This window comes from Dipteris shenzhenensis, chromosome 2 (assembly GCF_047967505.1).
Source record: "Dipteris shenzhenensis isolate YYH24624 ecotype China chromosome 2, Dip_SZ_1.0, whole genome shotgun sequence".
NCBI lineage: Eukaryota > Viridiplantae > Streptophyta > Polypodiopsida > Gleicheniales > Dipteridaceae > Dipteris > Dipteris shenzhenensis.
In genome coordinates, this window is record NC_141597.1 from 64,476,765 (window position 1) to 64,493,356 (window position 16,592).

Genomic DNA, 16,592 nt, shown 5'->3' on the forward strand with positions numbered 1-16,592 from the left:
TCGCTGTTCTGATGTAAAACCGTCAACTTAGGAATTAAAATTTGTCTCTCAGAAGTGAAAAAGTCAACCAGAACAAAGAATTGTAATACCAGATTGTACCTGGAAGTGGTAGATGGCTCTGGATCAGCGTGATTTATCTGGGGCAGTCTGTAGCAAATCACAATTTTCCCAGATGCTATTTCTGTAAATTTCTTGGATGAAGGAAGTGCTAGATGCCTGGCTGCTTGATGAATTCTCACTTTTCTTTCCAGGGTGCCAAAAATAAAAACGAAATTGATTCTAGATGGTGTGAAAGATCAAAGACTAAAACCTGGAAAGAGTATAAGTTGCAAAATCTGCAATTAAAGAAGCTCCTAGATTAAATCACAATTGATCCTGGAGCAAGATTTCAACTTGCAGAGGCAGTGTCCAGTATGTTTGCTTCCAGTTTGTGGTGAATTGAGGCACCAAAACAGCAGCAAAAGGCTGGAATTTCAATCGCTTAGAGGTATTCAGGGTAGGAAATTGGAGAAGGCTAAGTGAGTTTGCTGTTTTAGAATGCAGCAGCTTGAAAAACAAGGGAGCAGCCAAGATCTCAACAGCAAGCATGCAAGAATGAGGCAGGAAAAGCAATTGGCACTTCATATGGCTGGTTCTAATCCTAGCAAGCTGTAAAAAGTAGTTAAAAAACGAAATTAGACTTAAAATACAAGTATATTCCATCAACCAAAGATTTTGACCCTAAATAGTAGGAAATAGCTTTAGTAATTTAAAGAAATAAGAGCCAGAAATAAGGGCTGTCGCCCCTTGAAGGTCTTTATTGCAATAAAAATCTCTTTGTACAAGGTGGCTCACGAGGGAGGGTTGTCTGGGTACAATTCTCAATACAACTGAGAGCCTAGAGACCCTTAATTTATAGACTAGGCCAGCCATCTAGAAAGCATGTGCTTTCCAAAACCCGGGCCTGCTTTTCTTGCCTAGAATAGGTGATTTCTCTAGAAATCTAGCTTTCTCTAACACCAGCACTTTCTCCATAAGGGGAGGTGCTTTTGCTGCTTTCAACACATCATTCCATGCCGCTTGTCTTGTGCTTTTTCCCTTAAAAAGTGGTGGAATTAAGGCTTAACCACTCTCCGAATTCCTGCACCTTGCACAAACAATATCCAACATTTTAACCCCAATAGAGGCTAGCTAGATGCATGCATTCTAGTTCTTTGGACTAATCCTAATCCCTTGTGGGCATCCCCAAAGTGTTCTTTTAACCAATGCAAAACTTGTTCTAGTTAACCGCAGTTAATTTGCTTTGACCAAGGTCAGTAAAAGATTTCTCTTCATTTCTTGGAAGAAGTACAAATCGTTCTTTTCCTTTCATCTTTTTGGGTCTTGGTTTCTCAAACTTTAGGACTACCCAATCACCCTCTTGGAGATTCATCTCCCTTTTGTGCTTAGTATGCAAATTCCACTAAAGGAAGGTACTTTTTCCACTCATCTTTTTGCTCAGACACATAACATTTCAAGAGATTTAGCACGTGGAATTTGCTCTCTCACTTTGACTGTCTGACTTGGGGTGACAAGAAGAACAAAATTCCAACTTTGTCCCCATGTTGTCAAAACAAGCTTGTCATCCTGGGGTCTCAGTCACTTACTATTGATTTGGGAAGCCCATGGTGCTTGAAGATCTGTGCCATAAACAACTTTACCATGTGATATGCTTTGATGGTCTTCTTGATAGGAATTAAATGAGCTTGCTTGCCTGAACCTGCCAATGATAGTCCAAATCCTGTCATTTTTATTCTTTGATCTCAGCAGATCAAAGATGAAATCCATGGCTATGCTTTCCTAGGGGGCTTGAGGTACTAGAAGTGGCATTAACAGGCCTAGGGTCTTTTGTGTATCATACTTTACTTTTTGACAAGTGAGACATTCTGTCACAAACTTATGCATGTCTTTCTATATACTCAATTGAGTCGTGATGGAGGTACATCGATGACCTGCAATGGGGTGGTGCATGAGACTCCTCCATTACTTTCATCTGCATGTAATCAGTCACACAAGATGATAGTCCTTCAAGAGGTACCCATCTTTGAGTCTGGCCTTGCTGAATATTCTCCATGATTTTTTTGAAGTGTGTGTCCTGTAAGTAGTGTTCTTTCATCTCTTCAAGGTCATTAGGATAGGCTATAGTGATGTTATTTGCTTGAGGTCTCTGAAAGAGCATCCGCCACTCTATTATGTGCTCTTGGGGTTGAAGAATCTGAAAATGGAATATGGACAGAAAATTGTCCCATTTCATATGCTTCCCTGAGAGCTTCGTTTGGGTCAAGAAGTACTTGAGACTTCGTGATCCGTCTTGATCGTGAAATCAGACCCTAAAAGATCGTGTTTCCAGATAATAAGAGTATGAATTACAGCCAACATCTCTTTCTCATACGTCCCCATATATCTCTCGGCCTCCCGCAATCTCTAACTCTTGTAGACGACCACATGTCCATTTTGATTAAGAGCGGCTCCAAGACACTCTCCGCAATTGCGGTCCACATTAAAAGGCTGGTATAAATCGGGAACAGTAAGAATCGGTCCCATGGTTAGCTTCTCCTTTAGTGCTAGCCTTCGTCATGGCTGAGTTTGCCCTTCACCTCCGCAGTGCCGACAGAAACTCAGTACGAAGACTTTGTGTAAATGGATGCTCAAGTATGTGTGGGTGTGTGGATTTGTATGTGTGAGAGCATACTTTTATACTATGGTCTATACCCATGGTTGGGCGTTGATGACGTCAGTGGGGATGTCATAGTAGCTAGTCCCTGCTATGCATGATGGAGTTTATGGTTTTCAATCTTGTGAGTGACTATCGTGAGATTGAAACTGCACTATGTTGTAGGATGAGTTTGGAAATGTTCTTGGATTCATCTACTTATATGCTTCTGCCGTATTAGCGGACATGCAAATTTCACCTTGTGAAGTTTTCGTCCAAGTTGCGGCCTGCTGGTATTGCGATAATTCTTTCTATCTTAAATGGTGCGTTGCCCTATCAGCTAGATTTAGATTTAGATGCTCGTTTGGGAGAGACTAAAATGAAATAGTTTAGACTTCACAAGCAGTTGTAGCTTGAATGAAGAGATTTGGACTACTTTTTGATTAGCCTTCTCCTTTAGTGCTAGCCTTCGTCATGGCTGAGTTTGCCCTTCACCTCCGGAGTGCCGACAGAAACTCAGTACGAAGACTTTGTATAAATGGATGCGCAAGTATGTGTGGGTGTGTTTTGTATGTGTGAGAGCATACTTTTATACTATGGTCTACACCCACTGTTGGGCGTTGATGACGTCAATGGGGATGTCATAGTAGCTAGTCCCTCCTATGCGTGATGGAGTTTATGGTTTTCAATCTTATGAGTGACTATCGTGAGATTGAAACTGCACTATGTTGTGTTTTTAGAGGATGAGTTTGGGAATGTTCCTGGATTCATCTAGGTATATGCCCTTTGTCGCTCTCCCCATCGGAATACTGCAATTTTCTTGGTCAAGTTGTGTAACGGGGCTGCAATATGAGTGAAGTGTCTGATGAACCTTATGTATTAGGAGAAAAGCCATATAAAACTTGTGCACTTCATGCGCTGTTCTCAATTCAGGCTATTCTTGGATGGCTTTGATTTTGGCGGGATCCATCCATATGCCATCCTTGAAAATAATGCATCCAAGGTAATGGATTTTATCCATAAAGAATTCGATTTTCTTACCAATGATGAAAAGCTTATTATCTTTGAGTTCTTGAAAGACAATGGCTAGATGTCTTTTTGCTCCTCTTCCGATTAAGAGAACACAAGAATGTCATCAAAGAAAGTACCTGTAAAGTGTCTATGTGGTCGGAAAATCGGGTCCATGATCATGTTGCAAGTAGCTGTAGCATTCGTTAAACCAAAGGGCATGACCAAGAACTCATATAACCCAAAAGTCATCTGGAAAGCTGTCTTATGGATGTTCTGAGGATGAATTCTGATTTGATGGTAACCACTCTTCAAGTCAATCTTAATGAAAATAGTGACTCCTTTCAATCAGTCTAACACATCATCAATGCGTGGGATCGGAAATCTATTCTTGACGGTCATCTTGTTGAAGGGCTTTATAGTCCACACACATTTGATAAGACCCATCCTTCTTTTGAACCAATAACACAAGTGAGGAAAAGGGAGATAAACTAGGTCAAATAACTCCTTGGAAAGAAATTCTTGTATCTGGGTCATGATTTCCTTGATTTGGGCTGCACTCACCCGATAAGGTGGATGATTTGGGGACTCACTTCCTGGAATGAGTTTGTTATGATCCTCCGGTCGCTTTGATTTCCTCGATCTATGCTGCACTCACCCGATAAGGTGGATGATTTGGGGACTCACTTCCTAGAATGAGTTTGATAGCATGATCGTCCGGTCGCTTTGGAGGTAGCTGTCTTGGCAACGAATCTGGAAAAAAATCTTGAAAAGCATCTAAGAACTGAAAATTTTCTTGATCTGGAGGGTCCACTTCATTTTCTTTTTCCTTGATATAAATCAGTTTAGCTGAAATCAAGGATCTTATTAACTTTCCAACGGGAACACTAGATACAACACTCCTTTCCCTTTAGCAACAATGCGATGTTATTTTCCTCTATGACTATAAACAAGTGTCTTTTTAGGCATCATGAGATGCACTTGTTTTCGATAGAACCAAGGCATCCCCAAAACTACATCGTATTGTTCCAAAGATGAAACCATGAAGCCCTTATGATCCACATAGTCTTGAATATGAATGAGGTGTGTCACGGGTATTGACTCTTCTTGGAAATTTTTTAGGCATCAAGGGACAGCCCTAACCCTTGAGTCTTAATCTCTAGCCGCATGGCTAGATCATGAGAGAAATAAAGTTATTTGTTGCTTTGATATCAAACAAAATGAGAACATTTTGATCTCTTACTTTGTCCCATGAGAGATAAAGTTCTCTAGTGGATCCATAGGATGCGAGGGACTCCTCCTGGCAAAGCTTTGGCGGTTGTTTGGGCTTTTTTTGATCCTTAGTTCTTGGATCTTTTGGTACCAAGTGTCCTATTGTCCCGCATCCAAAACACTTCCCCTCCTTTCAGAAGGTCTTGATCTGTTCTAGTGTGAATCTAGACTTTCTTTTATAGGGAATTGGTTCACCCCTCAACTTTTGTGGCTGAAACTCCTCCTTTTGGCTTGTGCAGATACCACATTTCTTGCTTTTTGATGCCGATACTGCCTGTATCAAATCTTCTTTCATTTACTCAACCATTGAATGGGAATGCATCAAGTCTTGAAGTTTTGTTGTGGAGTCAATACTTACTTGGGCACGAATACTAGGTTGTAAACTAGCCCTATACTTCTGAAGCTTCGTCTTTTCTAAGATATATTTGAAGGGGATAATCTGAAGATAAGCTGACCAAAACTTCTTATTATAGGTCTTGACAGTGTGATGTATATGAGGCTATCATGCTTAAGCTCTCCCATGTTGTATAAACATCATCATAGAAATCTTTGGGAAAAATTGCTCATGAACTATCTCTTGAAGTCTTTCCACCGGTCTGGTGCTTCATTTGCAGCAAGGAGAGCTCCCCACCTTGCACTTGCGCTGCTTGTAAGATGTAAACTTGCTATCTTCAGCTTTGACTTCTCTCGATAATGGCTTGTCTTAAAAGCTATGTCAAATAAGCAAATGAAAAGTAAAGCTTTTTCACTTTCGGTATACATAACATCAAAAGTGGTAAAATGAATGGACTTGCCACCTTCTTTAAAATCTCTACTTTTACATCTGGATCTCCTTCTTTTTTGACCATCTAGAGATCATTCCTTGGATGCTGAGAAGGAAGAGTTGCTAGAAGATGATGAGCTGGATCTTGGAGATCTTCTTCTTCGCTTCCTTCTCCGCCCCCCTATGGCAAGAGTTGAGAGATCTCTTTGAAGAAGATGAAGAGTTGTACATATATGCTGCTTCGGACTCCTTTCCCTTTTCTTTGAACTGTGCCACCAGGAAGATATTGGACTTAGGAAACGGGACTGGCTTACTTCCTTAGGAACAATCACTTACTTAGTAAAGTGTGGGCCCTCAAAAAGATGCTGAAATCGTGGGATCTTCTTCAAAACTGCCAATTCTTGGATTTAAGTCTTTACAGAATCTTCATCAAGATCATCATACATAGGCCCCTTCTGATTGGGCTGTCAAGAAGCAGAACTGCCATGTTTTGAAAAAGGAGATGAGAAATCAAACCCGAACTGATTAAACCTTTTGCTGAGCCAAAAATAGCCAATTGCAAAGTCCCACTCCTTTCAAGGAGGTAAACGCGTGACGGGTGAAGAGAGGAGTGAAGTTTTGGGTGGGAGTGGCTTTTGGTTGTATGGTTCAACTAGTAGTCCCAAAACTTCGGGGCCAAAACTAGTAAATATAGCAACCCAACTACTCCAATCGAAATTCGCTGCAATTTAAGGGCTGATTGCAAGCCAAGCAAGATTCGAGGAGGCCAACGCTAGTAAAAAATTAGTAAAGAGAGCAAAGTAAGTAGTTCAATAGATCAATGTGCGTGTTCACATATAAATGGTCAAGGGCCTAGGGGCAGGAAATGACTATGGGACATCACTATGACCTGCCTAGAGAGCGTGAAAAGGTAGCCCATATTCATGACAAGCAGCAAGCAAAGCCACTTTGATAATAGAACCATCTAGGGAATTGGCGGCAATGTGTATCTATCCATGCGGTGAATTAATGAATATGTGAATGCATAGTTTGGTCGTTGACGTGTTGTCAATCGTGCAAGTTGGAGGAGAGAGTCTCAAACACTGATGCATTTTATGACATGAACATCTAAGAACATGTGGAGAAGCTAGATTTTGAAATGTCCAAGCTAAAGCTAGCTCACATAGATAGAGATTTGGTATGGCGTGGCATTCTAAGAAGAATCAATTCATCAATTGGCACAAACACATATATAAATTCATATTTAATGTATGCCATATGTATTACAAGGAGAAATGGAGTTATTTCACAACCCATAGGGTTGTTCAAGTCCTTATGACTTGATGATTGCTTACCAGATCACTGTCGCGAGCTTGTACTTCTCTCAAGAAATAAAGATAAATCTTTTATTGCCTGGTCAAAGAAAGTTAATTTGGTTAACTAGAACAAGTTTAGTTTTCCTTTGCATTGCATTGCATTGCATTGGTTAAAAGACCACTTCGCCCACAAGGGACTAGGATTAATCCAAAGAACTAGAATGCATGCATTTGGCTAACCTCTAATGGGTTAAAGTGTTGGATATTGTTTGCGCAAGGTGTAGGACTTCGGAGAGTGCATAATTCCTCCACTTTTTAAGGGGAAAAGCACAAGACAAGTGGCGCCTCATGGAATGAAGGGCCCACTTGAGTAAAAAAACAGTCAAAGCGCGTCCTTTTATGGAGAAAGCACTAGCTTTCTAGAGAAAATCGCCTATTCTAGGCAAGAAAAGCAGGCCCAGGTTTTGCAAAGCACATGCTTTCTAGTTGGCTGGCCTAGTGTATAAATTAAGGGTCTCTAGGCTCTCAGTTGTATTGAGAATTGTACCCAAACACTCCTCCCTCGTGAGCCACCTTGTACAAAGGGATTTCAATTCCAATGAAGACCTTCCGGGGGGGGCAGTTTCTGGCCCCTAGTGCCGTGTTCTTCTCCTCTTTCTTCCTCTCCTACATTCTCTTTGTAGCACAGTGATTTACTTTTCAGCCCCATTGTTGAGTTTCTATTGCACTGTTCGAAGTCTCCAACTACGAGTCAGAGTCCGTGATTTATCCAAGCATGCAACAATGAAATTCCCTTGAGGCGATTTGAGTTCCTTTTATGGCATGTTTCATGGTCGAGAATTAACTAGACAGCAGCAATTTGACTATGAGGGCTAGTTTGTGGTTTGGTTAAGGTTTCAATGGTATCGGAGTGTGGTCTTGCCACTTTTCTTGGTGGCAGCAATCCAAAGAATTGTCAAATTGACTACAGGCATTAGTGATTTGCAAGAGTCAGAGGATATTGAGCCCGAAAGAGAACTTTTTGATGCCGAGATCTTGACAAGGAGCCCTCAATTTGATCACAACTCAGTTCAGCCTTGTTCATCCAAGCTCAACGAGACCATTACACTCTGAATTCGTGCAATTTGGCTTGGCTTGCAATCAGCCCTTAAATAGCAGCGAATTTTGACTGGAGAAGTTGGGTTGCTTAACCCCCATATTGAAGATCCTGATCGTTAACCCCTTGACCACACTTATGGAAAAATACATTACAACAAGTTACACCTTTACATTTATATACATTTTCGGTCTCTCTAAGGACTTAGTGTCCACCAATCCATCCAGTGTCATATTACATTCTAACTAGAACGTAATAACAACTAGATCATGTGAGGTAGTGGGGGAGAAAATTCATGCCTTCTTTGCATCTCTTCCATGCGCAAAGTGGAAGCCTTCTAGTGTAGGGTTGGTATTAGGTGTAAGCATAGAATCATTTGCGGGAGAAGGTGCAACTGTTTATGAAAGGGCACGTTAGAATAAGTGTTCTCTTCATAAAATGTGTGCCACTTTGGAAGAATTGTAGCTCTTCTCATTGGGTGACTCGTGATGGGTTGCGTCTCGTGGGAAGTGTTTTTTCAACGGGCATACCCTTCCACAAGTGTCCATCCATCGACCAACCATCATGGATAATGAATGCAATTAGAGAACCCAGAGGAGATTGAGGCTCATTGGAACATATTTGAATTGAAGATCATTGCTGCCTTGCGTTTTGAATTTCTGCAAAATACACCTAACATAGTTTGCTTATGACATGCAAATACCATTTGATGTTTGCCTCAAGGTGGTACCTATGGCATGAGTATGGATATGTGTGCTGTATCGAAATTTTTTTAGAGATACATGAAGTACAGCCCCTTTTGTAAATTATTAATTTTTTTCTAGAGGGAGGCGTCACTGCCTTGGTACATCATGACCTTGTCCAATCTGATATGTCTCATGTTGGAAAACAGACCTACACTTGACTAAAGCACAGCACAGCATAGCTAATACAACATATAGGTAAACCAATGTCCTTGTATCATCAAGTGAGAACACAGACATCTAGTGTGGAAGACATCCCAAGCTACAACTCTCACTGTAATTCATGTCAACACAACAGAAGTAGGAATTACTGTTGGATCAAACGATTGTGCTTAACCCGTTCTTTGCAATATTGGTCTTGCTATGAATACTCGGTCTTTGAATTTTTCAAGAGAGCCTCACATGATGAAGACATTGTGATTTGACAAGGACTCAAGGCATTGTAAATGGCAGCCTGGAACACAAGATTATCTTTGTACCTAACTCTTGATCAGCTCTGGACTTGGTTCTCTCTAAACGCTTGGAACCCCTTTTCTATATCGCAGGGAGGACCTGTTACTTGCATCCCAGGGTGAATTTGAAATGGTCTCTACAAAGCCAGAATTCACTGAAGGCCATGAAATCAAGGGAGCAGAGACAGTTATAATATGTGTTTAAAGGACTACTACCTTACAAAGTTCATCATAGCTAGTTGTTTTAACGTACAAGGTTGTAGATCATCTCTTAACGCCCTTGGTGGGCTGCAATTTTGTCACCGTTCATATTATTGGAAGATGCATGGAAGATTTCACAGATATTATTGTTAGCTCCAATCTGGTTTTAATCTATAGACACTTTGGGCCTCTTTACTTTTTAGACACTTTGGGCCCTCTCTACTTTTTAACGATATTTGTAGAGCTCTTATACAGTGATTTTGTCTATTCATTGCTTCTCATGTGTGGTCCCATCTCCTTGCTTCTTGCTGAGAAGATCTTTGCGTAAGACGTGCTATTTCATTGTTTTTAGTTGTCTTATATCTTTTATGCAGTATAGTACCATCTTTTGTGCAGGTTTGATGCACAGTTTTGCTTCCCCTATACTAGTTCAGATGCATGGAAATAGAGGCTTTGACATCTTTAGACTGACTTCATCTTTTCTAAGCTCATTGCCCTGTGCTTATTGAATCTGATCAGGATGGTTTATCTTCAGTTTCTGTTGTGGAGAAAGTAGAATGATTACCTGTTTCATTCACTAGGTTCATGAGTTTAAATCTGTCAGTAAATTGTCATCCTGTTTGAATTCTAGTAATGGGAGCCGTCCAATTAGTAATGAGGTCTTCTGCATCATCGAGGGGCCTGAAACAGTCATGGATTTTGCACGCTTACAGTTGCAAGAAATTCAAGATAACATAAAGAGTCGCAGGAATGCTATATTTCTTCTCCTGGAAGAGGTAAACTGCTTTACCTTAGCTAGCTGCTGATTTCTGATTGCATCTAGCTGATTTCTGACTGCATCGGAGTCATGTAAAGTGTGCTTGGGCAGTGTGAAATAGATGCATGCTATATTATTGCACCCATGCCTGCACCACCTTATGCATTTCCTGACAGGTAAGAAGGCTGCGCATTCAACAGAGGATAAAAGGTTTGGAAGAGAATTTTATTGAAGATGAAAATGAAATGCCAGAGTTCTCATCGTTTATCCCTTTTCTTCCCCCCTTGGTAAGAAAGGCTTACAGTGAGATTATTTATTTGGTACTCCTGGCTTATATAGAGTTGCTCATTAAGGTCGTTCAACAATGTACAGAAACTGGTTGAGTCTTGTTAATGCCCTCACCAACAAATATGAACCTGCAGACTCACGATCTTCTTTTTGTGATGGCTTGGGTTTAGACTTCAAAGACCTTAAGACAATACTATGCAACTTGTTTGCTGCTAATGACTGGCATCATTCTGTTTGGTGGGCTGATTGCTCCTATGGTGAAATATCTAATGCCTACTTTCAAAACATTCTCTTTTTTTTCTTGGATTAAAAACGTAGTCGTAATTTTGTCAGGGTTTTTGTTATCAGTTGGATAACTGTCAGGTTATATTTATACGCAGCTTGAAGTGAAGCTTGGTCCTGGTGGCACATCTTACAGGGATTTCATTCGCAGTGCTCATCTTCCTCTCCAATTGAGGTGATAGTCTAAGAATATCTTTTGTCTGTCTCAAAAATAAGTGGTGTCCTGTATAACATTGGATTTTGACATGTATATGCAGTGAGGTGGATCCTATAGTTGCTTCATTCTCTGGAGGTGCTGTTGGGGTTATCTCTTCTTTGATTGTAGTGGAGATAAATAATGTGAAACGACAAGAGCAAAAGACGTGCAAGTACTGCCATGGAACAGGTGTGCACTCCCAGTGCTCTTCTCTCTCTCTTACATGTGTTATTTATGTCCATCAGTGAAATAAGATCTATGGGATGAGCGATATCAGCATCATGTATCACAAGTTTCAGCAACTGACTATTGCATGTTTGCACCAAAGATAAATCGGGCTAGCACGGGAGCTCAGTCAAAGACCTGCGTGTGGCAATTTAAATGTTCCTTTATTTAGTAACCCATTTCTTTGTCTGGATCCTCTACTTAATCTCTTAGTGCTGTATGTTGTACTTCTCTATAATGAGTTGCTATCCATACTCTATGTCGTCCCCTTGGCACACCCTACACTTTATTTCGTCTCGGAGTGTCCATTCGAATATCTGCGGATTTCCACCTTGAGATCACGTGATCTGATTCTCATCTTGCACAATAGGTGTGTCTTGCAAAAGGAAACATCCTTATTAATGCATATATGTCTCCCATAGATCAGCATGAAGGTGATTTTAAACAGATCTTATGTGTTTCTCACCAAGCCTGTCCAAGAAAGGGTATAACCAGGAATTTGGCTCCTCATTGACTGTAAAGATGCCAAAAAGTGTTGGGGGGAGAGGGCATTCCTGTTTGACTTTGATACACGTGTTGATAGGTCACTCTCATGTAATTGACCTCCCTTTGTTTCTCTTGAGTTTGCAGCTTCATATTTTATCCATAGCTCTCTAGAAGTCTTTAAAGCAACATTATAATGCATTATTCTTGCCTTTTGCTCCTCCTGTCATTGCCCATATTGTAAGCAAAATGATTTATGATGCTAGTTTGAAGCTTGCCTGAGATGGAGACGCGACTCGGCTTGCTTTCAAGTTTCACACATTTCTGCTCTTTTTGTTGGGTGTAGGAAGCAATGGAACGGGAGTGGAGTGCGGGAAGCAAACAACAACTAGAGCAAAACGTAGTATTACTCAAATGGATAAGATTGAAATACAAAGGGTGGCCTATATGGCCCCCAAGTCAACCATATGGTTGACCAAAGAAGTTAAGTCATAGAGTTGACCTGACCTACAAGGCTCATACCAGGGCTAATTGCTAACAAGCCCCCCTCCATGGTATGGCTGAAGTATCCTGGAAATATCTCAGGAATACCTGGAAACTACATCATGGTTGCACATATTCGTCCTAGAGGGATATAGCAACCTATGATATGTACAGAGTATTCCCTCATGTAACAAAAGGAGCCAAGTGTAAAGCATGTCGAAATGCCTCAAACTTGGGCTGTAGTAAAGCTTTCGTGAAAAGATTTGCCAAGTCTCAAACATTGTGATAGTGGACTTCAATATGCTTTGTGTGCGCATGAAACACTAGGTTTCTAGCAACCGCCAAAGCACTCTGGCTGTCGGTGTAGATCGTAGTAGAGTCGGGCTGAATGATATCAAGATCTGCAAGTAACTTGCGAAGCCAAACACACTCTACTATAGCTGTGAAAGCTGCTCTGTACTCAGCCTCACAACTGGATGTGGCAATTGTAGGCTGCTTCTTGTTGAACCAAGAGATGCATGAAGCTCCAAGCATAAAACAGTTGCTGCTGTCTGACATTCTCGTGTTGTAACATCTTGCCCAGTCACTGTCCGTGAATGCGTGCAAAACAAGTGGGGCCTCTAAACCATAGAGTAAACCCAAATGCTGCGTGGCCTTCAAGTATCGAAATACCCGCTTCACTACTTGCCAATGCTGCGTACTAGGCTTGTGCACGTACCTACTGAGCTGGGAAATGGCATACAGAAGATCAGGCCGGGTATGACAAAGGTATATGAGGCAACCAACAACATGCTGATAAAGGGATACATCAAATGGCGGATTTCCATCCTCGGAGGAGAAACGAAAGCCAAGCTCCAATGGAGTAGAAATTGGCTTGCAATCCTCGAACTGGAAGCGATCAAGGAGCTGTCCAATATACTTGGACTGACTCATCATTATACCCCCCTCAACATATGCAAACTGTATGCCCAATTAATAGTGCAACGGCCCCATATCTGTCATGGCAAAAGACTGCTGTAAATCAGCCTTGAAATCTCTAATTTGTTCCATATCTGGCCCAGTGATAAGCATGTCATCCACATATAAAATCAGAATTAAAATTCTGATGCACTCTTTCGGACATAAAGAGTGGCCTCGGTTGGGCTATTCTGAAAGCCACGGGCTGTCAAAAATGCATGTATCTTCGCATACCATGCTCGGGGTGCCTACTTCAAGCCATAGAGGGATTTTCTGAGCCGGCAAACCATATTTTCAGAACCTAATTGTTCAAAACCAGGTGGCTGAGTGACATAGACCTCTTCCTGAAGATCACCATGAAGGAAGGCAGTCTTGATGTCCAGCTGATGAACCTCCCGATGCCGATGAGATGCCATAGCAATAACACACCTGATAGTAGTAATGCGTGAGGTGGGAGCAAAGGTCTCCTCAAAGTCAATGTCGTGCTGTTGTGCATATCCCTTTGCAACCAAGTGGGCTGGCCAACACTAACATCAGCTTTTCTTTTTACCTTGTAGACCCTTTTTGTGCCAATGGCACGCTTGCTTGTTGGCAAGTCACACAACTCCCAAGTGTTGTTTGCATGAATGGATTCAAGCTCAGCCTTCATGGCATCCATCCATTCCTTGTTGTCAAAGGCATCCTTGTGACATAAAGGTTCCTCATTGCAAGCAGTAGCAACCAAAGCTACAGCCAAATAGTTGCCATGCATATGTTTATGCGCACCTCTAGTGCGGGCTGGCAAAGGCTCAGCTTGTTTGCTGTCTCTGAGTGTGTCCAAAAGCCATCTCGGGACTGATTTTTGCTGTTTAATGACATCACTCTCCTGTGCAACTGCTTGCTCAATAGCATGATCATCAACTAAAGGCATATCAGCCTGAGCAAGAACTATTGGAGGAGGATGTGCACTGGTAGAAGTGTATGGCACAACACTCTGCACTAGCTGCTCTGGATCTGTGGGCGACTGAAAGAGAGGCAACAATGTATCAAAGACATCTGAGGAATCACCAGTAGGCTGTTTTTGCATTCTAGCCAAGGTAAAGGCACATTTTCAGCAAATACAACATCCCTATTGACAATCACATTGCCCGTGTTGGCCTGTTACAACTTGTATCCCTTGCTCTCTACGCTATATGCATTTTACAGCTTTGTCTTCAAGCTTGTGCCTCAGCTGAGATGGCACATGAGCATAAGCCAATGACCCGAACACCCGCATATGAGAAATTTCAGGTTTGCGACCGTACCATGCCTCGTAAGGTGTGATAGTCTTCAAAGCCTTTGTGGGTGCCCGATTGAGCACATACTTGGAGCACATGACAGCATCCAACCAAAACTTATTGGGCAAAGACTTTCCTTTGAGCATGCACTTGCCCATTTCCATCTTTGACCGATTTTTCCTCTTTGCCAGCCCGTTCTACTGAGGAGTATAAGGCACTATACATTGATGAATAACTGAGCTGCCAAAAAATCAGAGAATTCAGGGGACATGTACTCTCTCCCCCTGTCAGTGCGTAGAGTAAGGAGCTTGTTCCTTGATTCATTTTCAGCCATGGCAAGCCAATGTCTGAAGCATGGGAACACATCAGATTTGGCCTTCATGCCATATATCCAAGCAAATCTGGTGTAGTAATCCACAAAGGTAGAAAAGTAAAGGTAGTCCCCAAGAGATGCTGTCCGCATCGGCCCACACACATCACTATGCACAAGGTGAAGCTTCCTGGATGCACCAACTGTCCCATCCTTTGGAAATGAGAAACGGTGCATTTTGCCCAACAAGCATCCCTCACAAACATTGTTAACCGGTGCATGCATGGGTGGGAGAGCAACCACCATGTTTTGTGAATGCATTTTAACCAAGCTTCTGTAGTTGAGGTGACCCAACCTCGCATGCCATAAGTGGGAATCTGAAATTACAGATTCAGCCATTAAATTTGCCTCTATAGCAGGCTGTTTATCATAAACATCAACATGATATAGCCTAGAAGAAAGTGACCCAGTAAGTACTATGAACCCAGTAAGTACTATGATGTCATCGTACCAGTTGTCATACACGGCACATCGATAACCATCAAAGAGAACCTGAAAGCCATTCAAGGATATGGCTGCAATGGAGATGAGGTTCTTCTTGATACCTAGGACAAACAAAACGTCCATGAGCATGCTCGTATCACTTGAAATTGAAGTGACCTCGACCTAGCCAATCCCTCTCACATCTGAAAAAATCTCATCCACGTTAATGAGCTGCTCTTGAAAATTTTTGATTTTTGTGATGTATGCATCCATGTCCCCCTCTTCCATTTTGACATTCTCCAATTGCTTGTGTACGAAAGCAACACGTGCCTCATTGTGAACCTGGTAAAGGTGAGCCCAGATGCCCCACGTAGCCTTTGATGTTTTGCAAGACTGAATGTGAGGAATGATACGTCTCTTGACTGAAAGCATGTGCTTGGGCATCTTGCATCTCTACCATCCCATTTGGCCTGTTCGGGTGTAGGAGGTGTGGCTGGAGTAGTAGTAGATCCAAAGGTGGCTATAACAGTTGCACCAACGGTGGCAGTAGATCCAGAAGTGGCTGTAGCAGCTGCACCAGCTGTAGCAATAGCAGAAGTGGATGCCACAAAGGAAGGTCGAAGATCCGATCCTGAGACAATACCCCAAAATTTTTTGGCAACCAGCATGTATGACCACATGGGATAATTGGGTCCATCGAGCTTGTCCTCAGCTGAGAACATACCCATCCAATCGTTGCTTCCCATGGCAAAAATAAATCCCTGACGGAAAAATGTGCGCTCAAGAGTAGCCTCAAGGCTTTCACTGCAAAATGAGCTGCCTGTCCAAAAATGACAGCAAATGTCAGGCAGTGACCAACCAAAAATTGACTGCTCAAACAATGAGCTAAATGCAGGTGCTGTCCCCAAAAATATGATCTACAAAACAATATCTGTCCGGTCAAAGGAACCCCTTGCCAAAGATAGCTGTCCTGCAAAAATACCAGCCCAAAAAGAGGGGCAAATGTATGCAAATGTATCCAATGATCAATTGAGCTGTAAATGTCCTAGATGGAGGCTGTGTGTCTCAAATCTGACAAGACAACAAGCCCAAATCAAGGGGCAAATGCATAATCGAATAAAGCACATGCCACTGCAATGGACAACAAATCTAGCAAAAGCCCCAAAATCTAAGAGGGCAAATATGTCAAAAAGAGGACAAATTGGGAAAAGCCCCAAATTGTGCTGCAAGTTACAAATGTGATTCAATGTGCTGCAATTCCAAGCCAATGACAATGTTCCTGCATGTCAATGTCTACCAAATGCCCATGCCCAAAATTGGCTATACCAATTGGGCCAATTTCACTGCAAATTTCAACAAAATTGACAAAAC

General features: G+C 41.8%; 1 protein-coding gene across 1 annotated transcript in view; it reads left to right on the top strand.

Annotated features, from left to right (window-relative positions):
- Positions 1-16,592, top strand: part of LOC147905174 (protein ORANGE, chloroplastic-like) — a 58,974-nt gene that overhangs the window by 22,139 nt on the left and 20,243 nt on the right. The window contains exons 2-6 of the mRNA XM_087390787.1: positions 10,133-10,277; positions 10,435-10,545; positions 10,717-10,803; positions 10,927-11,003; positions 11,086-11,213. Of these exons, the coding sequence (XP_087246913.1) occupies positions 10,133-10,277; positions 10,435-10,545; positions 10,717-10,803; positions 10,927-11,003; positions 11,086-11,213 (548 nt within the window). The remainder of the gene's footprint in view (positions 1-10,132; positions 10,278-10,434; positions 10,546-10,716; positions 10,804-10,926; positions 11,004-11,085; positions 11,214-16,592) is intronic.